This window comes from Xyrauchen texanus, chromosome 25 (assembly GCF_025860055.1).
Source record: "Xyrauchen texanus isolate HMW12.3.18 chromosome 25, RBS_HiC_50CHRs, whole genome shotgun sequence".
Taxonomy (NCBI): domain Eukaryota; kingdom Metazoa; phylum Chordata; class Actinopteri; order Cypriniformes; family Catostomidae; genus Xyrauchen; species Xyrauchen texanus.
Window position 1 is genome coordinate 41,691,410 of NC_068300.1, and position 25,879 is coordinate 41,717,288.

Genomic DNA, 25,879 nt, shown 5'->3' on the forward strand with positions numbered 1-25,879 from the left:
AAAATAAACCTTTACACATGATGACCTCATGGATCAGGATATTTTGGCAGTTTTGACAGTTACTGGTAGTTTACGTTACTGTTCCGTGTTTTGGGAGAAATTTTAATTAAAAGTGCCCTTTTACCCCCAGGGGCCTATAGCCCTGTTGTATTCTAAGCATTGCATGTACCTGTATGCATGCATTTTATGACCATTTTAAGTGAGGAATATTGCGCTATTTTTTCTCATAGTGGCACTAAAATTCAAGATGATAAAGAAAGGAACACACGCACGTTTAAAATCTCGTGTGCCACACAGCGTCCCCTGCATGTGTGAAATCTCGCGCGATCATTGGTTAACCTTTTGACTAGAGTGTAAAATCTCACGAGATGTTCGATGTTTATGGATCTGGGATCAGCCATTGCGCGCGCTGGTGCAGACGTTACCGTTTGAATATTTACATCTATAAGCTTTAGCAGTAATATTGCTTATTATTATTATTATTATTCTACAAATTAATAATTTCATTCGACGTTTTATTGTGTTGTGATATGCAGATTATTTGGTTGGGATATTTATCTTGCTGATAATCGATGTTAGCGCGCCCGTGCTAACAGCCAGTCAGCGCGTGCTCTCCACAGCTGTTTATATATATTCATTTAGTAAATTATTCATCATGGGATATTTAAAGTTAATAGAGATAGAAAACTTCAAATCGTACAAAGGCAGACAGATCATTGGGCCTTTCCACAAGTTTACAGCTATTATTGGGCCGAATGGATCAGGTAAGTGTGTGTTAGCTTATGATAGCAACAAATTTATTTATAATAACAAAAGCTACTTATTTAATAATTGTCCAATTATTTTGTAAAATCAACTAATCGTCTGCATTTATTGTTATAAACACTTTAAAATGTAGGCTAATGATTAATGAATGATTATCTTGTATATGTGTATCATATACACTGGTTTACATTAATCTCATTTAATTGAACTGAATCACATATGTTTATTGCCGTATTACAGTAGTAACCCTTACTACATACAGTACACACCTGGGAGAACCAAACACCAGATGCACCAAAGCATGCACTGACTATTACATTCAAAGCTATAATATTCCCAGCATCTTGAAGATAATTTACTTAAATGATAATAGTCCTGGATAAGTAATCATTCCAATATAATCAATAGGCAGTTAATGTAGCCTGAAATGCTGACATTTGATTTCAATGTTTTTTGTTCTAGATTGTTTCTCTATGTTAAAAAAACTTTTTTTTATATTACAGATCTGAGATTAGATATATATATATATATATATATATATATATATATATATATATATATATATATATTAGATTCTACACCTGTCTATAGTTGCTCTACTTGACACTATAAGCTTTTCCAGCGTGTTTTATTTAGCTAACAAAAGATCCTGTTATTCTCAGGCAAGTCAAATCTCATGGACGCCATCAGCTTTGTTCTGGCAGAGAAAACCAGTAACTTGCGTGTGAAAACACTGAAGGATTTGATTCATGGAGCTCCAGTGGGTAAACCTGCAGCAAACCGAGCATTTGTGACCATGGTGTACCAGCTGGACAACGGACAGGATCTGTCCTTCTCCAGAATCATCATAGGTACTGCCATGGGCTTCAGAGCTTCTCTTAACTTGAACAGTTGTTTTGTCAGTTTATGGTGGGATTTAGAATCTGGTCCCATATTAACAAAGATATTTATCTTATCATTGGAATTCTCCAAAGAGTTCCTAACTAGGATTTTTTTTGCCTAAAACCTATTCACAAAAATGCTAAGCAAGGTTTACTAAGGAAATCTGAAGATAAGAGTAAGGTGGAGTTGACCTTGATGCCATGGATGACGTCACGTTTAATTAGCATGCTGTTTTAAAGGGGTCATGACATGAGAAACCAAATTTGCCTTGATCTTTTGGTATATAAGAGGTCTTTGTATCATTAAAACGTCCTGCAAGTTTAATATTTTAAGACGTCCTCCCCATTCTAAACGAATCATTTATTTAATCAAGCTCAAAATACAGCTCGTTCTGGATTCATGGTTAGAAGTGACGTGTCGGTTAGAAGTGACGTAACAGCGTTTGCATATGACCGCCTCCAGCACAAGATAACTACGCTCATTTCAGTATCGCCGTCGCCTCACAAGTGTTCAGTCGATGGACAGCGTAGCTCTGACAGAGACTACTTGTGCACAGGAAAATTACGATGCCACACAGATGTGCTGTTCCTGGCTGTGGTCAAACAAAACCTCTGAATAAGCTGCCGAAAGATCCAGACGCCAGGGAAAAATGGATGCAGTTTATTTTTTGCGGACGCTCCAGTCACGGCAGTGTTAACTTAAGCGCTTGTTCTGTACATTTTAAGGATGACTGTTTTGAGAACAAATCTCAATATGATGCTGGCTTTGCCAGAAAACTGTTGCTCAAAGATAAGTCCGCGTCGACTATTCTGGGAACAACGACGACGCAAACTGTAAGTAATCTATTTTAAACTTTAAACTACTTTTTAAAGCGTAATTTCATTCATTATGAATAATCACAGTGTTTTTACTTAGTTTACTTGCATATTGTTCTGGCTGGGGCGCCAATAATTGATACATAGGCACTGACGCTAGCCAATCATAACAGTGGGCGTTAACACTGAAGTCTTAAATGGAAAACGCCCCAAAACAGACTGTTTGAATCAGAGGATCGAGAAACAGGGTGGGAAAAGGTCATAAATCACTAGATTTTAAAAGTTTTTCTTAAAAAAAAAATATATTAATACTATAATTGCACCTAAGGGAACATAATAATACAATAAAAAAAAACCATGTCATGACCCCTTTAAATCACCCTCAGTGATTGGTACACAGGGAACCACTATTTGTCAGCCAAGACTGACAACTATATATATATGTATATATATATATATATATATATACATATATATATACATACATACACACACACACACACACACATGCATAAAGTTGGTTTGATAGATTATTCTGCTGACTGATGACAGAAATTCCAGTTTGTCCATGCTACACAGTTTCATTTTGATGTGGTCAGTGAGCTCTGAGTTGTCAAAACATTTATCTCCGGTGTAATTGGGTTATTTCAGTTTGTGGGAGAGGTACCCGCATCTTTAAGTTTACAATAATAAAAACACCCTCGCGATTCAGCCGTTACCTTTTTTAAAGGTCAAGTTAGTATTATAATATTTATAATATTATTAAAATACATAGACTCTGAGTGCGCAGCGAATGGTGACGGTCGCGTATATCTACCGCTCTCTACTAAGAATGTCACATTTTATTCTTAGTTATCCCTACAACGTACACAGTCAAGCTTTTATTATAGAAACTCGGAGACATTTCTGATGGCATCCAAACTGGAGTTATCATTCTCACCATCTAGGGCTGTGCGATTTAAAAAAAAAAAAATCATGTATGAATCATGCCTCAGAATGTATGAAGTTGCTATTGCCCCCGCTATGCAGGTCACCGCAATCCGTATCCGGACCCCATATTGATTCCATCTTGACTGCAAGACATCATGATGATGGACAAAACAACAGTGCCGGTTACGTCATATCTGACCTTTCTGCGCTGTATTCTTGAATATATTTCTCTAGCACTGAAACACTCTTCACTGATCCCCTTTCTCGGGGCGCACCCGCATCCTCTTTTCCCCACATGTGCGTAAACATGAGGTGCATGTTTCAGAGCGCCTTCAGACCATAATGTTTTTTCTTTCTAAATTTAGTTTTATTAATCAGCATGTTCCAAGCCTTTAACCCTTTATAGGGCACTCATTGAAATACTTGGAAATAGAGGTTGACCGATATTGTTTTTTTCAGGCCGATGCCGATCTTTTGAAATCCGGGTCGGCCGATGGCCGATTAATGCTGCCGATTTATTTTGGCTGATATGTGCTTGTTTTTAACCTCTTATTTGAACCTTTTATTTGAAAGATAAAATGTAACACAAATAATTACTTAAGATAGACAACATTTCTCAACAAATACATTTATTGAACACTTGACCAATCTGCACTTGTACACTTAAAATTAAAAATGTATAATGTAGACTTCCGGTGACGCGCACTGCAAGATGGCTGCACAGCACTAGGCTCCTGACTAAAACCTCCTAATTGAACGTTGTTTTTTTTCCACGTTGAGGAAGAATATCATATTTTGTCACAACTATATAAGTTTTATTTCAAATATGGCAACTAAGAAGTCGAGTTCACCGCGAGAAATCGGCAGCGGGCTGCAAACGACTCAAAACGCCGAGGACTGACGTAGCCTCAAATGTTAGCCATGCAATCGAAGCACAACAGGAGGCCATGCGTGAAATGGTTTCCGCGATGTTAACAGAGGCAATACAATCGGCCCTTAACCCATTCAAGGACTTTATAAATGAAAACAGCGCTGCTCTTCGATCGATGAAAGAGGAAATGGATTCCTTGAGTAAAAATGTGACGCCAATTACAACCAAAGTGGACAATCTTCAGGGCAGTTTACGCAACACTAAAAAAGATGCGAACCTCTGCCTATCTCAGCTTGAACAGATGCAACGGAAATGCAATGACCTCGAAGACCGGTCACGCCGCAACAATGTCCGCCTGGTTAATCTACCAACTGGAATGGAAGGAGATGATCCGGTCGGTTTTCTACAGAAAATGCTACCTAAATGGATCCTCGACCTTTCGGGCGCTCAAGTCTGATCGAGATCGACAGAGCTCACCGAGTGTATTCGAATTCCAACTCACCAAAACCACGATCGTTGATATTCCGGCTCCTCCGCTATCCTGACAGGCAAGCCATCCTTCAAGGAGCCCGGAAAGCAAAACCCACTTTGCCCGGAGGAGCGCCTGGAATTCTACGCGGACTACAGTCACGAGACAGCACAAAAGAGGAAGGCTTTTTCGACCGTAAGATTCAAGCTTCACCAGAAAGGCGCAGAAACTTTCCTAATCTACCCAGCATCGCTGAGAGTCTCCCACAAGGGTCAGAAATACTCGTTTGAATCTCCGGAGAGCTGAAAAATATCTCGAGGGTCTGGATGTTAACGCATCAGTATCTGCTCGTAGATCCTTAAACTTCCCGCCACCGGAGGAAATGGATGAGTAACGTTAGACGGCCTAAGGTGACATCGTTTGAGTTTTTTGCTGAATAACCTATACAATACATGGACCAATTCTCTATCAGCATATATGGATTGTAGTTCACCAAAGTGAAATGGTAAATTATTTTTATGTTCATAATTGCATTTTGTCAAACAATTTTCAGTTTTCAAAATTCGATCTTCAAATGGTGCAGGTTGTAGACAGTTAATTGTGAAGGTCTGGTTTAACTATTGGTCGTTGGTGTAACGTTACTCAGAATAGACGGACTAAGTGACAGTTCTTAGACTTAAGTTAAATCTGGTTGCCTTAAAATCTAGTTATATGAATAATGTAAGTTTGACAGTTCTTCCGATTTTGGAATATTTGTTCTTTAATTTAAATCTCCTCAACTGTTAAATACATAGGGGCTAAGAAGGTTAATAGTGTTCAGACATTGCCTCGCGACCGCCACAGACGTTTGCTAAAAGGGGAAGGTGGGAGAGGGAGGGGACTCTTAGGCGCTTAAAGCACTCGGGACCTTTTTTGTTTTTGCATATTACAATGAGAACTTTAATGGTACACTCGATAACTTGCTCTAAACATTACATATTAATTTGTGTGTGTCCAGTCACTATAGACTATGGTTAAAATAAACATACTGTCTTTTAACGTCAGGGGGTTAAACTCTCCTATTAAACGTACACGGGTGTTAGATCTTTTACACAGGAAAAAGGTTGATGTGGCGTTTCTTCAGGAAACCCACCTGACCGCCATGGATGCAAAAAGACTGCAAAATAGACATTATATCTTCATAGTATCATCTAGCTGTAAATCTAAGAAGAAGGGAGTGACAATTTTATTTAAACGTAATTCTAACTTTATTATTGAACACACAGGTTCTGATGAGAATGGTAGAATAGCATATTGCTGTACGTTAATAGAAGGAAAGAGGTTGGCATTTGTGAATATTTATGCTCGAACTCTTATGATGCCTCCTTCTTTCCAAATGTCTCCAAAACTATATTATCGCTCCAAGGCTATTCAATTATCGTTGGATCTGATATGAATGCCGTGCTTCGACACAGTTTTGGATCGCTCCAATCCTTCATTTTCAGTAGCACAAGCTCAGTCTTCTACAGCTGAGATCGCTCATTAAAGATATAGATGTATGTGATGCTTGGCGACTACATAATCCAACAGCCAAAGAATACACCTATTTCTCCCCAAGTCATAAATCATTTTCAAGAATTGATTATATTTTACTTTCATCTCCGTTACTTTCAGGTCTAATTAATATTGAAATTTTACACAAAGTGTTTCCGATCATAATGCTGTACTAGCACATCTTCAGATTAATACATCTTGTAAACCATCCCGATGGAGATTTAATACCTTTTACTGCAAAATGAAGACTTTCTTTCTCAACTGAGAGCAGGACTGAGCGAATTTATCAATATAAACCAAGACTCTGTTGCTAATCAGGAAATGCTATGGGCCTCCATCAAAGGGTTTTTAAGGAACAATGCTATTTCCTTTTCAGCTAAGCTAAAAAAAAAATTATCTTGAACAAATATCAAAGTTAGAGAGAAGATGCGGGGATTTAGAAAAGGAATTAAGCAATACATTTTCCTGTGATATACACAACAAAAATTACACGTAGAGAGGGTTGCACTTAATGATCTGTTGCGAAGAAGAGCTGAGTATTTAATGCACATTACAAAACATAAATATTACATGGATGGAAGCAGACCAAGCAGACTCCTTGCACTTACTCTTAAAAAACATGAGCGACGTTTTAACATTCAAGCAATCCAGAGTTCAAAAAAAGGTCTCACTTCACATCCCACAGACATTAACAAAACGTTCATGTCATTTTTCGAAAAATTATATTCTTTAGAAATGCAACCCAGTACTGATCAGTTAAAAACCTTTTTTGATTAGTTAAACTTAAACTTACTTTCTAAGGAGGAGGCTGACAACCTCGAATCTGCAATCACCATAGAAGAATTACACTGCGCATTATTAAGCTCAAACAAAGGTAAGTCCCCGGGTATCGATGGCTTACCAGTTGATCTATATCTGGTGCTGTGGGATCTACTTGGCCATATCTGGTTACGTACTATAAATGAGTCCATATTCAAAGGCCGTTTTCACAGAGATCTCAACACAGCTCTAATCACGGTTATGCCTAAACCCGGCAAAGATCATTCGGACTGTTCTAATTATAGGCCCATCTCCTTGATTAACGATGACGTTAAAATGTATGCTAAAGTTATTGCCAGGCGTCTACAGTCAGTGATACATAAATTAATTGACTCAGATCAATCAGGATTTATTACGGGTCGTTTGGCTTCTGACAATGTTCGTCGAGTGTTACATATCATTGCTGAATCCGAGAAATTAGAAACACCTAGCGGCCTTCTGTTTATTGATGCTGAAAAAGCTTTTGATCGGCTGGAATGGAGCTACCTATGGTATACATTGAAGAAGTTTAATTTCGGTGACCATTTTATTAGAATGGTTCAAACTCTATACACTAATCCCATAGCCAGGGTTTCTACTGGTGGACTCATTTCAGATACTTTTAATATTTGTAGAGGCACAAGACAGGGGTGCCCGCTTTCTCCCCTTATGTTCAACTTATCGTTAGAACCCTTGGCACAGTATGTTAGACAATGTAATCTCATTACCCCGATTCAGTTAGGCTCCTCTACCCATTCTATTTCTTTGTATGCCGACGATACTCTGCTATTTTTATCTGATCTACAACGCTCACTTCCTAATGCCCTTCAAACTATAGACGAATTTGGTGCATTATCGGGGTTTAAAATGAATCATCATAAAACTATTTTAATGCCTCTCAATTCAGATGGTTTTAATTTTTCTATTCCAAATAATATTCAGATTTCAACACAAGTCAAATACTTAGGGATTCAGTTGAGACCTACTTTACCCCTCATTTCCAGAGTTAACTATACGTCAATTTATGGGGAAGTGGAGTCGGATATTCAAAGATGGATGTGTCTCCTTCATCGCCATCTGCCCGAATGTCAACAATAAAAATGAATATTTTGCCCGCATAAATTATATTAGCTCTATGCTTCCTCTCCCCCCACCAGTGAATTACTGGAAAAAGTTAGACTCTTTACTGATAAAATTTATTTGGAATGGAAAGCGTCCCCACATTAAGTGGTCTACACTTCAAAAAAATAAAATAAAAGGTGGAATGGGCTGCCCTAATTTTAAATGGTACCACTGGTCTTTTATCCTGCTCTCAGTTTTGAAATGGTTTGATTCGAGCTCACAGCCTTCATGGAAACAATTAGAAAAAGAGCGCATTTTACCAATTCGTTTGCAAGATTTTTTATTTTCAGGCCTTTCTCACAGGAAATGCTCATTATATTATGGTCCTATAATTTCCTACACTCTTCAGATATTCAAAAAGATTGAAGCCTGTTTTGCATCTAAAACTTTATGGCACACTCGTACTCCGATTTGGCACAATCTGAACTTACTTTCTGGCGGTCAACCTTTCGTACAGCCTTCCTGGTCTACAAAAGGTATTCTAACGTTAAACGACATAAAAGGGGAAGATTCAATTCTGGATTTTCGTGACTTAATAGAAAGATTTAATATCTCACATAACACTTTATTTTTATATTTCAAATTACGTGCTGTGTTAAAGGCCCATAAGGTACCTTGGGGTATAAATGTTCATACCCATCCAGTGGTGAATTGGATCTCAGACGCACCAAGCACAGGAATTGTTTCATATTTTTATCGCTGCTTTCAAAATCTAAATACAGATAACTTTTCTAAAGCTAGAGCTTGGATATTAGATCTGAACGTTTCGAACAGGACAATTGAATGGAATACAGTGTGGGACAATACATTCCATGCATCCACGAACCCGAATCACCAATTCATTCATTTTAAAGTTATTTACAGGGCATATCTAACCACACGCATACGACATGTAATGGGTTTGTCACCCCACCCGTATTGTAATTTCTGTGGACCGGGATGTGTGGACTCTTTGGTGCATATGCTGTGGGACTGTCCAGATGTGCAAAAATTCTGGGATGCGGTGCTTGATGTGTTGTACAAGGCCTCGAGGATTTGTATTCCCAAAGATCCTGTTATTTTATTGTTAAATGACAATTCTCAATTTCCTCTTTGTGAGAAGGTACGGAAATTCTGGTTAGCTGCCATGACCGCTGCAAAGAAGTTACTTGTTCAACGGTGGAAACCTCCACATGACCTTTCTATTAAACATTGGCTTCACTCTTTATTGGAGATATTATATCTGGAGTTGTCATCTGCACGGACCAATCACGCTAACCCTAGGACTTTTTCGATGTGGAAGAACTGGATATCTACAGTCAAGAAATATTTAGCTACTTAATCTGCAGCTACTTATGGGTGTTATCATTAATGTTATTCTATTTGTCTTTCTCTGTATGCATTTTATTTTATCCCTTGTTATTCTGATACTGCTCAATGTCCCGAAGTGCAAGGGGGAGGGTGCGGGAAGGGGGGAGATTGGAAGAGAACTAGTCATATAAGTTTTCTTTCTTATATTGCAAAATGTTTTGTAAACTTTGTCAAAATAAATAAAAACACTAAATTACAAAAAAAAAAAAAAAAAAAAATGTATAATGTAAAAACATATTGTATAAATAATGTATAACAAATATATTAAATAAACAAAGCAGGTGTTACGAACTGATCCGAGACACGAAGGTTGAGATCCAAATGCAGCTTTAATTAAGGGGCAATCCAGACACATAATCCAATATTCAGAGCATCCAAGAGAAGCACAGGCATAACTAGGGATGGGTATCGTTAAGGTTTTAATGGTATTACAATCTTACCGATACTGTTTATCGATCCGGTACTTTAACGGTATTCTTAACGGTTCTTTTTGTTTTATATATATATATATATATATATATATATATATATATACACAAAGATAAACCTTATATAGGCACAGTGATTTAATTTCAGGAAGGTCTACTAACATTACTGTTCAGGTGTGGTCTAAAAAGAAATCTAATAAAGTAATCAATTGTAAAATAACACTGCATAGTTTATCATAGATTAATGCTTATTAATGCAGAAGTTATTCATTCAAGAGCTGTAAGTGATTTTCTATTTGCCTTTTGTTGTTTGGTTCGCAGTAATGGCTCAATCGTCACATGTTTAATAGACAGCTTCCCCTTTAAGACCGAGTTCAGATCTAACAGGCTCCTGATGCAGCATATTTTCTCCCCAACTATTTCCATAACTACGTCCATTTAAGACATAAACTGTGTTTAAGTGAATCTCCAAGCCGGTCGTTTTGACATATTTTTGTGTATATTTGATCGTTTAGAAGCGCATATGAAACCCAAAGAAGCCTATAGTTTGCTTGTCTCTTTGCGGTGTGTTTCGGAGCGCGCGCCGCCTTGGGAACGGTATCTCTTGCACTCTTTTTATTATGAAACGCGTCCCGCAATTTAGCAACAGTAGCATTTTACAACAATCACCGATCGTGCTGATTCTGACGATAAGTTTGAGTTTTAGGGAGAAATGTCAGTGCACCGCTGTGAAGGGAAGGAAGTTGTGCTAGACAGAATGCGGCTTATGTATAAATATTCTTTTTATAATCTTTGGAATGCGAAATCTAAAATAAAATCAGACTAATATCACAGATCTAAACCAGGCTATGTCTGAATGTTTAGTTCTGTCACTCATTAAGCTGGGCTCGTTTTGTGCTCACTGTGGCACCGCGTGAGCGAGTTCTCTCTCTCTCTCTCTCTCTCTCTCTCTCTCTGCGAATAGCAAAACTGCATCACAGACAAATGGTTTCATATTATTATACATAGAAATGGCTGGCGAGATAAAATAACTTTCTCTTTATAGCAATAAAGAATTTATTTTCTTAAGTTCTCCAGTACCGACAGCAGAAGCGATAACGTCCGAGCTTACCAAAGCCAGTCCTTCAATAGCCTATACTGCGTTGTTATATTTTTATTACTTATTTATCTGCATTGAGTGACAACCCTCTCAAATATAAGACACACAAACAGAACAAATAAAAGTCTCAGATTCACTGTCTGTAATTGCAAAATTCTTGCTTCCTTATTGTGACATGATAGCAACCCTTCTGCTGTGATAATGCAACTTCAACTACGCTATCAATATCCAAAGTAGCCGAGCATCATGTCAACAATCGCGTTTGTCGCGTTTTTTCTTGAAGTTGGCAGTAACATATCAAAAGTTTTTAATTAAATCTAAAGAAGTTATACAAATTTAACCCTTACTGTTTTCTCCAAGGAACTTAGCTCCTTTCTTAGGCACTGGATGAGGGCTGCTCACTCTGCTGGAAAATGACTCTAGGGGCAGTGTGCGTCGAACACGTGTTCCACAACAACACTAGGCTGCCCACAGATGCGCCTGCCTAATAATCGGCTTGATATGCGTGGATATTGGCCGATGCCGATTATGTAAAAAATCGGCCGATTAATCGGTCGACCTCTACTTGGAAATTCTAAATTTCAACCATAGAGTGTTATTGGAGGATATTATAAGACTTCTAAACATTTGTGAGTTTTTAAAAAAAAATATTTCTTTAAGTTGGAAATCAAGGGCAATGAAGTTACCATATATGGTTCCTCGCCAGTCTAGGGTAATTTTTTTCCCCCTAAAAAGTGTATATATAAAAATATAATAAAAACACAAACTTGTTACAAACATAAAAATATTTATTTAGGAACATTTTAAATTATTATTAGGAACATTTTAAATTATTATTAGAACATTTTTCTTTTGTCAAGTCCAGCGAATTAGGCTTCGTGGTACTTAATGAAGCAGTTGCGGCCAGCATTGAGGCACAGATGGACCTTGTAGACCACGTTTGACATGTCAAACCACACAGAACTCTCTGGATTGTAGCTGCGGTGTCCCCGGACAGGTGTGGGGATGTCAACAGAAGTGCTGAGGCTGCCTGGAGATGCTGAGCTCCTTTGGGGATGTGATGTGACTGGCCTCTGGCTGCTGGCTTCCCTGAACACCTGGATTCTAAAAGATTTTAAAGACAGGCCAACCTCAAGGCCAATAGCCTTGCGATCACGCCTGTAGAAAACCCAGGCATTCGTGAGGCTGACATCCACAGAGTAGGCAAACAGGCGCATGTACCACCTCTTGCATTTCATGGGGGTGCGGTAGAGATGGACCAGCATGTCACTCTTGTCAATGCCCCCCATGTTGGCATTGTAACTTTTGATGACAGCAGGGCAGCTCACTTGTTCCTTCCTCTTAGTTTCACTGCAGTACCTGTAGACTGAGGAAATGGGCTCTGCCCCCATGTCTGTTGACAGCAGAGTGACGATCCTATTGTCCTTCCACCTGAGGGCCAGGATCCCATCGTCACTGGTGACGTAGTCATACGTACCACGAGGGACAGCCTTATTCTCCATCTCCTTGATTATTTTGAGGGGAGGCCTGCCTATTCTGTTGTCCCTGGCTGTCCCCATGTACCTGCAGTTCTTGAGGTACCGCACTATCTCCAGGCTGGTGAAGAAGTTGTCCGCAAAGATGGCTGTGGTGGTGGAGGAGGACATGGTGCTGGCTAGGACGGAGACTATCTGGCTGGTGACACCCATGGCTGTTTGTTCAGGTGTCAGTGGAACACCGTGGGCCTCCAGCGTATTCTTCCCTTGATACAGCACCATGTCATGGATGAAGCCATCCTCAGAAGCCCTAGCAAACAACTTGAATCCCCATTTGTCCGACTTGTTTTTTATGTACTGCCTCAGGTTGCCAGCTGTCTTGCCTTTGTAGGCAACCATGACCTCATCCACAGACTGCTTGGGGGTCTGTGGCTCACTCCTGAAGACAGCATTCAGATGACTGAACAGTGGCCGCACCTTGAAGAATCTGTCGATGGTGCCAGGCATCTGGGTGTTGTCGTTGAAGTGGACAAGCCTCTTCATCAGCCTGAACCTCTTCGATGACATGAGGTTTGCGACTTGAGGGACCCTGGTCCCCATTGCCCAGTAGTCTTCAACGGCAGGCAGCTCAGCAATCCCCATGTACATCAGGATAGCCACAAAGTTCATCATCTCGTCTTCAGTGGTGGTGAAGGTGGTGTTGATGTTCTTCTGGGTTGCATACAAGTTGGTCTGGTACGTTATGAGCTTTATGATTTGGGGGCTGAAGTACCTGCTGAAGTACTGAAATGGAGAATCAATGAAGTCTGGGGGACAGTGCTGGTACTCGGGCAGGGCGGGGTTGTCCAGGTCAGCCTTCCTCCAGGTGGTTAGCCGGGCTGCTGGCCTCCCCTTCTTAGTTTGCCTCTTTGCTTGTGGTGCTGGCTCTTCATCGTCGTCATCATCTTCAAGCACCTCCAATGCAGGCTGCACACACTTCCTCTTGGCAGAGGGGCTCGGGCCTGGAGTGTCTAGGTTCTGGGTGGGTGGGAGGAAGTCAGGGTCTGCCACATCATCATCATCATCCTCCTCAGAGCCCTCATCATCACTGATGCTGGGGTGGGCTGGCACAACAGTCGCCCTCTTGCCATAAGACAGCTGCTAAGAAAAGAGTACATTTTTGAGTCAATATCAAGCCCAGTTTGAGTTATTTGTTAAGTAACAGATATAAATAAGAATAAAAATACCATTATACGTACTGGTGGTACCACTTATTTTAGCAGTAATAAGTCTCACAGTAAAAGTAAACACCAATACATGGCATTTAACTATGATAACTGTTTCAAGGGCATAAAACTGACACATAAAGTGTAACTATATAATAAGAAGTGCAAAATAGCATTATAAGTATTAAAAACTGTTATAAGGTCATAAAACTGACCAAAACCACACATATTTCAATATCTATGGCTTGAAAATGTTTATAAATGTGTTACGTTTCCCACTGGATCACTGTATAATGTTATTCAAACCTGTGATAACATCCAATGCACTAGTAAATACTATTGTCCTAAGTTATAATGCATTATTTGTAGAAAAAATACCCTAGTATGGCTTTCTATACGCATAGGGCGTATGTCTAAATATGGACATGCTGTCACTTGCGCTAAACTTACCTGTATGATCAAATATGGTCTCACCATTTTTCATGCAAAAAATGTCACTACTTTCAAGAAATCTATGCAAACAACACCTATCTCAACATGTTGCACAACTATGCAACCATAGAATGTGTGAGATTCATCAATTTACCATTTTTTTTCCCGAAAGTTATTAGCGCAAATTAGGGTTGTGCCGATGGACGATATCATCGTCCATCGTGATGGCTGACCAACATCACGATGTAGAGCCACCATCGTGATGCCACGCCCCCTTTTGCGAGTCTTACTAGTGTGACTCACTAATCCTAGTCTCTTCTATAGTTAACCTAAAAACTTTGCAGGGATTGCTCTGTAAATTAAATTGAGAATATAACTAATGCATATATGCTATTTTAAATACTGTAGTATATGCCAGAGATGTGACGTGTTAGTCTGTGAAAATACCGTGTCAGGCAGGCTACACAAATATTGATCTTGACATTGTTAGCTTCTTGTCTTTTTGTTACATGTCTTACACTGTACATTTAGATTAAAATATTTTATGTTGTAGGCTACAAGAAAATAGCCTTTATTAATTAATTATTAGTAGTTGTAGTGTCTCAGAAAATCTTGCTCATTGTCACATAGCTCTTGTATACACTGAAGCGGCAGTTTAAGATAAACCCAGACCAGTGAACGTCAAATAACTTTTGTCTGGTTAATATTATTAAAGAAAAATTTCCTTGGCCATAAATCCATAATGTCAAATCAAATGAAAGAAACAAGGTGAATATGAATAACACACATTTATTAAAACAAGAAAACGGGAACAACGCTCAGACCGAAACTCGGCATTAACATTTCACTTATAATTAGCAGCACAATTAACTTCAGCACAGGCTACAAAATAAATTATGTTATTGAAATATTGTAAAGTGGTCATATGAACTACAGAAATGAACGTTTAAAAAATATGCAAAATCGAATAGCTCCGCAATGGATGGCGAAAAATGCGTAAAGAAGTCTAATATCTTTCACCATAGACCATGTTTAAATTTCGATGTTTCTGGCCAGAAATACCAACATATTCACTTTATCTGGTTTTAATAAGCTGCGGATTGGAGTAACTACACTACCCGCTGTGCTGAAGACCCGCTCTGATGGAGTACTGGTAGCACATATGCACAGATATTTCCGTGCTAATCTTGCCATGAACGGAAACCTTTTGTCGTTCGTTTTCCACCAAGTCAGCGGGTCCTCTTCCCCATCAATGGCCATTTCCTGCAGGTAGCCTACATGGTCATTTCTGCCTCGACCTTTTGCTCATCAGTGAGTAAAATAACGAAATTATAGTTTTTAAGTGGAAAATAGTATTTATATAAAGAGATATGTTAAAATAAAAAGTGCACAACTCTTAAGTGAAAGCTAAAAAAAAAAAAAAAATGCTTCACGTGTCGTGCAACCTACTGATAAAGCGCCGACGAGTCATTAGTTGGGTTAGTAAAATAACGAAATTATAATTTTTCATATAATTTTTGAAAATTATATGAAATTATATAATCCCCCCCCCGCCCCACCCCACCGACGATATCATCGTCCATCGCGATGTTTTACTGTCAACATCGTCAACTGCCAATTTAGGGGACATCGCCCAACCCTAGCGGAAATCCTCACTTTCCAAAATCCGTAACGACACTGATGTTTGAAATGCTCCGCAACTTCTGATTGGTCAGATGCCATGGTGTGACGATCAGTGACGTAGCCTGATCTTCACTGATTGGCTAGGAGAAATATATGCACTCATATGACAAACAGGCAGGGGGCGTCAGTTTGAATGCTCGATTAAGTTACCAAATATGGTTCCTTGCCCGATTAAGGGCTTCTCAAATGAGCAGCGTGACAAAACAACAGTGCCGGTTACGTCATATCTGACCTTTCTGCGCTGTATTCTTGAATATTTTTCTCTAGCACTGAAACACTCTTCACTGATCCCCTTTCCCGGGGCGCACCAGCATCCTCTTTTCCCCACATGTGCGTAAACATGAGGTGCATGTTTCCAGAGCGCCTTCAGACCATAATGTTTTTTCTATCTAAATTTAGTTTTATTTATCAGCATGTTCCAAGCCTTTAATGATAAACAAATACATGTCTGTTCTAATTTAGTGAAATTATTCAGATTTCATCATCTCTGACAAGGATGAAAGACAAAACAATTACTAGTTTGTAGCCTAGTCTTTCTCACTTGAATGAAAATAGAAAAATGGTCAATTCAGACTTTTACATTTTCAAAAGTTTCTCTCTGGAGATACCCCTGAACCCCCATACAGTATCATTCCTCAGTCAAAAGGGCTTCTATGCCCCCATACTTGGATATCTGTAAGTAAAGAAATATTAACTCTTTCCCCGCCAGCGTTTTTAAAAAAAATTTGCCAGCCACCGCCAGGGTTTTTGACGATTTTCACTAAACTTTAATGGCCCGCAGAATATTTTCTTCCATGAATATATGAAGATGCTATATATCAAAATAAAGATCTGGGCCTCTGCTTTTAGGCAAAAAAAAACGATTTTATTTTATCTTCATTTGTTCTTTTTTTATTGCGACTTGAACAGAGGTAGGTTTTGTCAAAAAACAACATTTCAGACAAAAAGCTGAGAAAAAGGCATGTTTATGTCTGATATTTTGAGCTTCTCATACTCCACTTCTTCATGTTTGAGACGATCGCAGTCTGTTTCTTTGATCAAAGAGTTGCGTACTCTTTCAAAACATGCGCAGGGGTCTACCTTACCGTAGGCCTATAACACCTAAAACACGGAAACCCGGAAAATTCTGTGTTTGGCGGGGAAGCGTTTTTTCATAATACACGGAAAATTCCGTGTTTGGCGGGGAAAGAGTTAAAATAATTTTAATGTAAAAAAAATATATATATATATATTCTGTCATTATGATTAAAAATGAACAGATCATCTTATAACATTCATATCCATAAAATATTGTAATATTTTCATCGAAGATCCCTCAGACACCACTGCATTGGCGGTGTGTGGGCACCAACGCAGTTTTGTAAAGACTATTTAGACTTTTAAGGATTTAGTTTTTTCTTCTTTATTTGGAAATTCAAAAAAAAATTGCAATGTGATTCAATATCGTAATAAATATCAATATTGAATGATATGAAAAAGAATATTGTGATAATATTTTTTGCCATATCGCCCAGCCCTATCACCATCCAAGAAAAAAACCAATAGAGGACGATCAACATCACGCTGCCATAGCTGAGATGCTAGATAGTAGCCTTCCACAAGCTTCTCATGATAAGTTGCTGGAATTTTGGCCCATTACTCCAGACAGAACTGGTGTAACTTAATCCGGTTTGCAGGCCTCCTTGCTTGCACACACTTTTTCATTTCTGCCCATACATTTTCTATCAGTTGAAGTCAGGGCTTTATGATGGCCACTCCAATACCTTGACTTTGTTGTCCTTAATCCATTTTGCCACAACTTTGGAGGGATGCTTGGGGTCATTGTCCTTTTGGAAGACCCATTTGCGACCGAGCTATAACTTCCTGGCCGATGTCTTGAGATTTTGCTTCAATATATACACATTACAGGGCTTAAAGTATTCCGGCCGGGGGCCGGATTTCCGGCTTGAGGGCAGGTCCGGCCTCCAGCGCAGGCAAAATTTATTAATCAGGCTGCAAATTACAGTCGGACGCACTTTTGGCGCGGACGCGCTTGGAAAAAACGAGTGCGCCGCTTCCATTATGAGCGCGCATACCGCACGGCTGCATTTGAAACTGGGAACTTGAATGCGGTTTAATATTTTCGAGTCAATTGATTTCACCTACCAATCATATGAGAGGAGCGCAGCTCTAACTAACGTCACAAGCCTATCAGAAGCAGAGCAGGGCGGGTCCTGGCAACAGTGTGATTGAGATCCATACCTCACGTTAGCGTCGTCGGTGAAAGCATGGAGCGCAGAACTCCAGAAACAACATTAGGTGACTTAATGTCATCATGGATGAAAAGAAAGGAGATGTGAGTTGGTTGATTTCGTAAATTAGCTCAGGTCAGCATAATCATATTTTCTGTCTACACCTTTTGATGTTAGCCTTACGTTGACTGAGCTAACATTAACATACACTGCTGCTAGGTAACTTCAGACTGTTAGTTAAATATTTAATGTAGAACATTCTGTGTAGCTTACTAAAAAAAAACATTATGTGTAGGCCTACCATGAAAACGAGTCCACTTTAAACCGCTTTATTTTCTGTCAGCAATGTATGACAAGTAACGTTGCAGTGTTGTTTAGTGCTGTCAACGTTAACGTATGCGATTTCTTTTTTTTTTTTGTCCAGCTTTAATGTTTTAAAATATTTAACACAATTAACGCTGCATCCGTTCTTTGTCATTCTTTAGCTCTTATTAGTTATTAGTTTGTCCACCAAATGCTTTAAACCATTAATGTGCGACAAGACAAAAGGGAACGCACTTCAGTAAATGTCCTCCTCACACACACACACACACACACACACACACACGAGGCACAAAAAGTTGCGAACCAGTATCGAATTCTCTTTCGCGCTTGAACGAACAATAACACACACATTTATGCCAAAATGTCCGTTTTGTCGAGTATCCTCACAAGAATCAATCATTATTAACTTTAAATGAGTTAAATAAAATCTTAAATGGAAGTAAAGAGTAGTGAGAGAATGAGACGCGTGAGATCCTGTCACCAGCTGTAGATCTTAAAGTGACAGTAGCCACTAATTCTGTCTGTCAGTAAAGTTTACCAAAGAACAAAGGGAACAGAGAAAACTACTAACTACTCTTTGACTAAAGAACGCTTGTAGCTTTAATAAGGATTAATCGAATTTAATTTATAATTTATGCATTAGTGGACTATTTTATAACCCTAAAATTTAGTATACTAAATAAAATATCAGTGATACTGGCCTTCATTAATAAAAAGATGCCATTAAGATACAGCCGTAATACTTAAAAATAAATGGTTCCATTTGAAGATAAGTCCGTCTCTGCAAAACAACCCCCCCCAAAAAAAAGTTCAGGCTCAGCAATTTTTTTCACTTTAAGCCCTGACATTATTTTCCTTCCTCCCGATGTCCATCTGTTTTGTGAAGTGCACCAGTCCCTCCTACAGCAAAGAACCCCCCACAACATGATGCTGCCACCCCCATGCTTCACGGTTGGGATGGTGTTATTCTGCTTGCCAGCCTCACCCTTTTTCCTCCAAACACAACAATGGTCATTATGGCCAAACTGTTCAATTTTTGTTTTGGACCCCAGTGTTTGTACCCAGGTGTTAGGTCTGTCAAAATGGCAGAAAAACTAAATTTGAATTCCTTTCTTAAATAATAGTAATATTCGAAATTCTTAAGACTTTATGTTAGAGGAAAAAAGTACTGCATTGTCTCCTAAACCCACATTTTAATGCTTCATGAATTACTCTCGGATGAAAATTTTACGAGTCCTAATTTCAGGAGTGACATGACCCTAATATTTAAGAGTTGCTTCTAGGAGCTACTTTTAGCCTTAAGATATTTTGTGAATACAGGCCCAAGTGTACTGGCCAAGTAACACTTATTCCAGAACAAATCACAATATACAGTAGTAGTAGTACACAAGTTTGATGATGGTGCTGGATTAAAGTGCAGTTTAAATTGGCTGTGCGCTCTGCAATTACAGTAACTAGAGTAAATAAGACAGATTGAGTCAAGTGGTAGTAACTCGACAGTAATAGTTGATAATAAGACCACTGCGTTATGAAAATATGCCATATGTTGTTCAGGTGCATGAGTCTTTGGATTTAAGTAATTTTTTAATGGTAAAATAATTAGGCAGTAATTATGAGGGCCACATCCTGTGGGGGAAAAACTGTTTCTGAGTCTGGTAGTTCCGATGAGAATGTCTAGACTTAACATTTTTTTTGTGTTTTGTAGGTTCTTCATCAGAGTACCGCATCAATAATAAAGTTGTGGGTCTGTCTGAATACAGCGAGGAACTGGAAAAACTGGGAATCCTCATCAAGGCCAGAAACTTCCTCGTCTTTCAGGTTTGTTTTTAATTAAATTTGTTAAATTATTGATCTTTTAATTTCCCCCCAAATAAGTTTTAAATCATGTAAGTTTACATCAAGGAGTTTAGATTTACAGAATCTTTATTTTAATACATAGAACATGTTTATATGTACAATACCATTTGACACTATATGTTGACAAACCAACTCATTCCTTTTTATAACTTTTTCCCCCAAATTTAGAAATAGTCAACAAAACAATTAAATGACACACATGGAAGTATAGGAATTGTGCTGTGACAAATGTGTTTAACAAAGCTTATTTCTCAAAAACTGAGCCAACCAAGTCTGGATCAGTGGTTCTTAACTGGATTTGCTCCGGGACTCTGGACATTGGACACCAATGGTGCGACCATCACAGTAATAAAATTGTTACAGTAACCATACAAAAGCAAAAATGTCCTTGAAATCAAACACTTAAATGAACTGTATAGGCAATATGCAAAATGAACAACATACTGAATTTGAAAAATTACAGATTTGTAAATTGTTGTAAAAGAAAAGATATGCAACCCATTTTTAGGTCGTGACCCACCAGTTGAGAACAACTGGTCTAGATCACAGCTTGCCAACATTGAAGGAATTCATCTGTTTGCTGGACCCTCGTTGACTGCTTTTCCTTCATTATCCGATCAAACAAATTATTTTAGTTTTTTAGTTTTGTAAAGAAATTCATACATAGGTAAAAATTATATTTGTTTACAACACAAATTTCAAACATGTTGGTTACATAAGTCAAACGTATCCAAACCTTTGGGTGTGCAAATTCTATAAATAGTATGTATTACAAAATGTAAGAGAGGTTTATGGTGTGTTTGTCCTGTAGGGTGCTGTTGAGTCAATTGCTATGAAGAACCCTAAAGAGAGAACAGCTCTGTTTGAAGAGATCTCTCGCTCTGGAGAACTCGCTCAGGAATACGACAGACGCAAGAAAGAGATGGTGAAAGCCGAGGAGGACACGCAGTTTAACTACCATCGAAAAAAGAACATCGCTGCTGAGCGAAAAGAGGCCAAGCAGGAGAAAGAAGAGGTGAGTTCTGAGTGGAGGAAGCAGAGCGAAGAGTGGAGTGGCATGATTTTGCCTGGAGCAAGTTTTTTGAATGTCGGAGCATCAGGGTTTTCTCGCGCTCCATCACGAGCACAACATGTTAATGGCCCATAGCGCAGCAAAAATTCACCAGAAAGATGGAATTTCGGATATTATCATACTGTAATGAAGAAATACAAATTTCTATTTAAATTAATTTCAGCAAAGGAGAACACGAGTGTGGTGATAGAAAATCAAAGGGCATATTCACAGCTAGCTTGTTTGGAGCATTTGTGTCGGAACTTGGTGCATTTTCTCACTTAGTTCAGTTCGTTTTGGCATATATGAACACCGCAATCTCACTTGGATCCACACTAAAACTATCGCCCCGAGACCATCTAGATGAGGTGGTCTCGGACCGATTGAAAAGGAACCCTGGAACGGTTAGCTTGTGGTAAAAATGTAATCAGATCTAGCCGACTGATGAATCAAACAATATCCCTATAAAAACCACAAACATAACTGAGGGATCTTTGATGAAGACATCTGTGGGGTCATCAAAACACGTATATAGCCTCTTAGTTATATTAGACTATATTAGTTGGATGTTTAAAATAGCTGTTTTATCATTTCTAAGGTAATTTTAGTATGATCGCTTCTCTTGGATGGCAGCAGAACACAGGTAGGAAGGCATCATCAACTTATTGACCAATTAAAAAAAATTTAATGTTTCATGGCTTCTCCTAAAGGGCAGTAATACACAGAGTATCTCTCTCTCCCCCCTATTAAATATTTTGAATAATCAAATGATCATTCTAATCGAACGCATCGAAATCTCCACTTAATATTGCGTAGTTTGACGTTAACTGATTGCCATCTCAATCTTTATTTTAGTGCCATAATTTATTATATAGATATGATAGAGTTCAAATATTTAAAAGCTAGTATTTCTGAAACTGAACTCCACATTAGACGTATAGTTTTGTTAGTCTTATCTAAACTTGATAACAAAATTGTAGAACATTCTGAGAATATCAGTCAACCAACCTTTTTTCATTTACAGATTTATAGGGCAAGGTTAATTTATAAATTAAGTAAAGAGAGAGCCATATTTATGATAATTATACATGGACCTGACATATATATATATAGATAGATATAGATAGATATATATAGATAGATATATACACACACACACACACACACACACAGTATCTCACAAAAGTGAGTACACCCCTCACATTTTTGTAAATATTTGATTATATCTTTTCTTGTGACAACAGTGAAGAAATGACACTTTGCTACAATGTAAAATATTGAATGTACAGCTTGTATAACAGTGTAAATTTGCTGTCCCCTCAAAATAACTTTAATGTCTAAACTGCTGGCAATAAAAGTGAGTACACCCCTAAGTGAAAATGTCCAAATTTCCCTCCCTGGTGTCATGTGACTCGTTAGTGTTACAAGGTCTCAGGTGTGAATGCGGAGCAGGTGTGATAAATTTGGTGTCATCACTCTCACACTCCCTCAAACTGGTCACTGGAAGTTCAACATTGCACGTCATGGCAAAGAACTCTCTGAGGATCTGAAAAAAATAATTTTTGTTCTACATAAAGATGGCCTAGGCTATAAGAAGATTGCCAAGATTGGTCTGCATGGCTGTCGTCCCAGAAGGAAGCCTCTTCTAAAGATGATGCACAAGAAAGCCCGCAAAATGGATTACTGGAACCATGTCCTGTGGTCTGATGAGACCAAGATAAACTTATTTGGTTCAGATGGTGTCAAGCGTGTGTGGCGGCAACCAGGTGAGGAGTACAAAGACAAGTGTGTCTTGCCTACAGTCAAGCATGGTGGTGGGAGTGTCATTGTCTGGGGCTGCATGAGTGCTGCCGGCACTGGGGAGCTACAGTTCATTGAGGGAACAATGAATGCCAACATGTACTGTGACATACTGAAGCAGAGCATGATCCCCTCCCTTCGGAGACAGGGCCGCAGGGCAGTATTCCAGCATGATAACGACCCAAAACACACCTCCAAGACGACCACTGCCTTGCTAAAGAAGCTGAAGGTGAAGGTGATTGACTGGCCAAGCATGTCTCCAGACCTAAACCCTATTGAGCATCTGTGGGGCATCCTCAAACTGGCCACACAAAATATTGACACTTTGGGCCCAATTTGGACATTTTCACTTAGGGGTGTACTCACGTTTGTTGCCAGCGGTTTAGACATTAATGGCTGTGTGTTATTTTGAGGGGACAGCAAATTTACACTGTTATGCAAGCTGTACACTCACTACTTTGCATTGTAGCAAAGAGTAATTTCTTCAGTGTTGTCACATGAAAAGATATAATCAAATATTTACAAAAATGTGAGGGGTGTACTCACTTTTGTGATACTGTGTATATGTATGTATATATTTATTCCATTTGGTAATTAATTTAATCAAGAAAATGTTGCATTCTAAAGCAAGATAAACAATTTAATGTTAGTGTTCAAATAAAGCACATTGAAGCTTTTGTCCTAGTATTGTGTTTTTATTTTTAATTTAATACATTTTCTGCATGGAGGTTTGTGATATATAAAAGCATACTGAAATAACTTTACATTGGAGCGGTGGTTAGGCGCAAATTTGCCATGGAGCAAACACAGAGCGGGGTTTCACTTATCAGTAAGCGGCGAATGGGAAATTGACGACGCGTAGTGGAGCTAGAATGGAGTGATCTTAACATGCTGTGAGTACAGAGGGAAAATTGTTGCCACTCCACTCACATACTCTGCTCTCTATATAATCATGATGTTTGGTTCTTTAAAGCACTGTTTCCCAACCACTGTGCCGCAGCACACTAGTGTGTCATGAAAGATTGTCAGGTGTACCTTGGAAAATGATCAAATTCCACAAAATAAATAAATGCATGAAAAAAATATATAATTTCAGGGATCCAAACTACTCACCTTTCGGAGAAATTTGCTGATATGAAACCATAATCAGTCACTTTTGTGATTGTGAAGAGCAATGATTAATGTGCAAAAGTGTCTGATATTTATACATGTTAAGGGTCTTTCACATGACTTGCATCAGTGCTGCAGAATACATTGAAGTCTATGAAGCGCTTTGCACCAAATGTTTTACACACACCTTTTTGCTTCACCAATAATGTCTTTGAGAGTTCTAAGCAACAAGAAATATTTAAACTGTCCAAATTTGTGAAGAGACATTGAATGTCTCCTAATTTATTTTAATTAAATATTACCTTATTGTTTACGAATATCAGAGACCCCAGTTATTGAACTCCTTTAAATTCACCAAGAAAACACTTAGTCCTAAACATAAACGAGTCCTTTTATTACTTTCTGCTATTTTCTCTCTTCCAAATACATGTTTTCAGTGTTTGTTGTGCACACCTTTTTTATCGCTCCTCTGTGATGCTTTCTGATTATGGTTTTGAATGGAGCGTTGCCGAAAGAACATTATTGAAACCCAATTATTATTTCTCTATTATTTTGGTCAGGCTAATGTAGAAAAATTATACTGTAGGTCTGCTTTGTGTTTTTAATTCTTATACTGAAGTCAGTAGATTTTTACCCATGCAAGTTTAAATAAAGATGGACGTTATTGAAACTCACTATTATTGTTGTCTATTTGGATGAAAAATAATGTGCAGACTGAAGGAAGACTATAGATCTGCTTTATTCTTTTAATGCTTAAGCACTATAAAGTCTCTTTGTAGATTTCGTTCATGAATGACTGAAAATGATCGCTCATTTGTCGCCACCTAGTGACATTTCCAGAAGGGGGTCACTGAACTAATCGGTAAATAAAATTGAACAAATTTGTGAAACAGAAGCAAGCCTCACCAAAATACTCAGAATTTCCCTGCTAATTCTGCACAATTGTAAACTTAAATAAACTTGAATCACTAAAATAGCTGGAATTGGTGCTTTTAGCCCAGAAAGAATTTGAAAAGAAGCAAATTTTTTTTTTTTTTTTACTCATTTAGCGCTCTTGCCACCTGTGACCTCACACAGCGTAGCCTACCTATGTGACTTGTTTGTTTTTTTGCATAGCCGAATTTCAAACATCACAAGTAAACGCGCTACTAAGATGGACAGAAAACATGGACTTGAAAAGGAAAAATATTGACGATGGTTATCCTATGTGGGGTAGTGGTGTGCCGTAGAATTTCTTAGTTGTAAAAAGTGTGCTGTGGCAGAAAAAAGGTTGGGTAACACTGCTTTAAAGTATTAAGCCATCCTCTTTCCTTTGTTGGGTTTTGATCTGAGCTGTGTTCTTAATCTGTTACGCAGGCGGAGCGTTACCAGCGCCTGAAGGATGAGGTGGTGCGAGCACACGTGCAGCTACAGCTCTTCAAACTCTACCACAACGAATCGGAGATCGAGAAACTGAATCGAGAGTTGGCCCACCGTAATAAAGAGATCGATAAGGACAGGAAGCGCATGGACCGTGTGGAGGATGAGCTGAAGGATAAGAAGAAGGAGCTGGGGAGAATGATGAGAGATCAACAGATGATCGAGAAAGAGATCAAGTGAGTCAAGACAGACCAATAAATAAATGAAAGAATGTAGGGCTGGCCGGTGTG

The 25,879-nt window shown here is 38.6% G+C and overlaps 1 protein-coding gene across 1 annotated transcript in view; it reads left to right on the forward strand.

Moving 5' to 3' along the window:
* Positions 1 to 382: 382 nt before the first annotated feature.
* The window catches only part of smc1al (structural maintenance of chromosomes 1A, like), a 98,022-nt gene continuing 72,525 nt past the window's right edge, over positions 383 to 25,879 (forward strand). Inside the window, exons 1-5 of the mRNA XM_052091689.1 lie at positions 383 to 764; positions 1,428 to 1,616; positions 20,118 to 20,230; positions 21,081 to 21,284; positions 25,587 to 25,825. Coding sequence (XP_051947649.1) covers positions 656 to 764; positions 1,428 to 1,616; positions 20,118 to 20,230; positions 21,081 to 21,284; positions 25,587 to 25,825 — 854 coding nt within the window. The 5' untranslated portion in view covers positions 383 to 655. The remainder of the gene's footprint in view (positions 765 to 1,427; positions 1,617 to 20,117; positions 20,231 to 21,080; positions 21,285 to 25,586; positions 25,826 to 25,879) is intronic.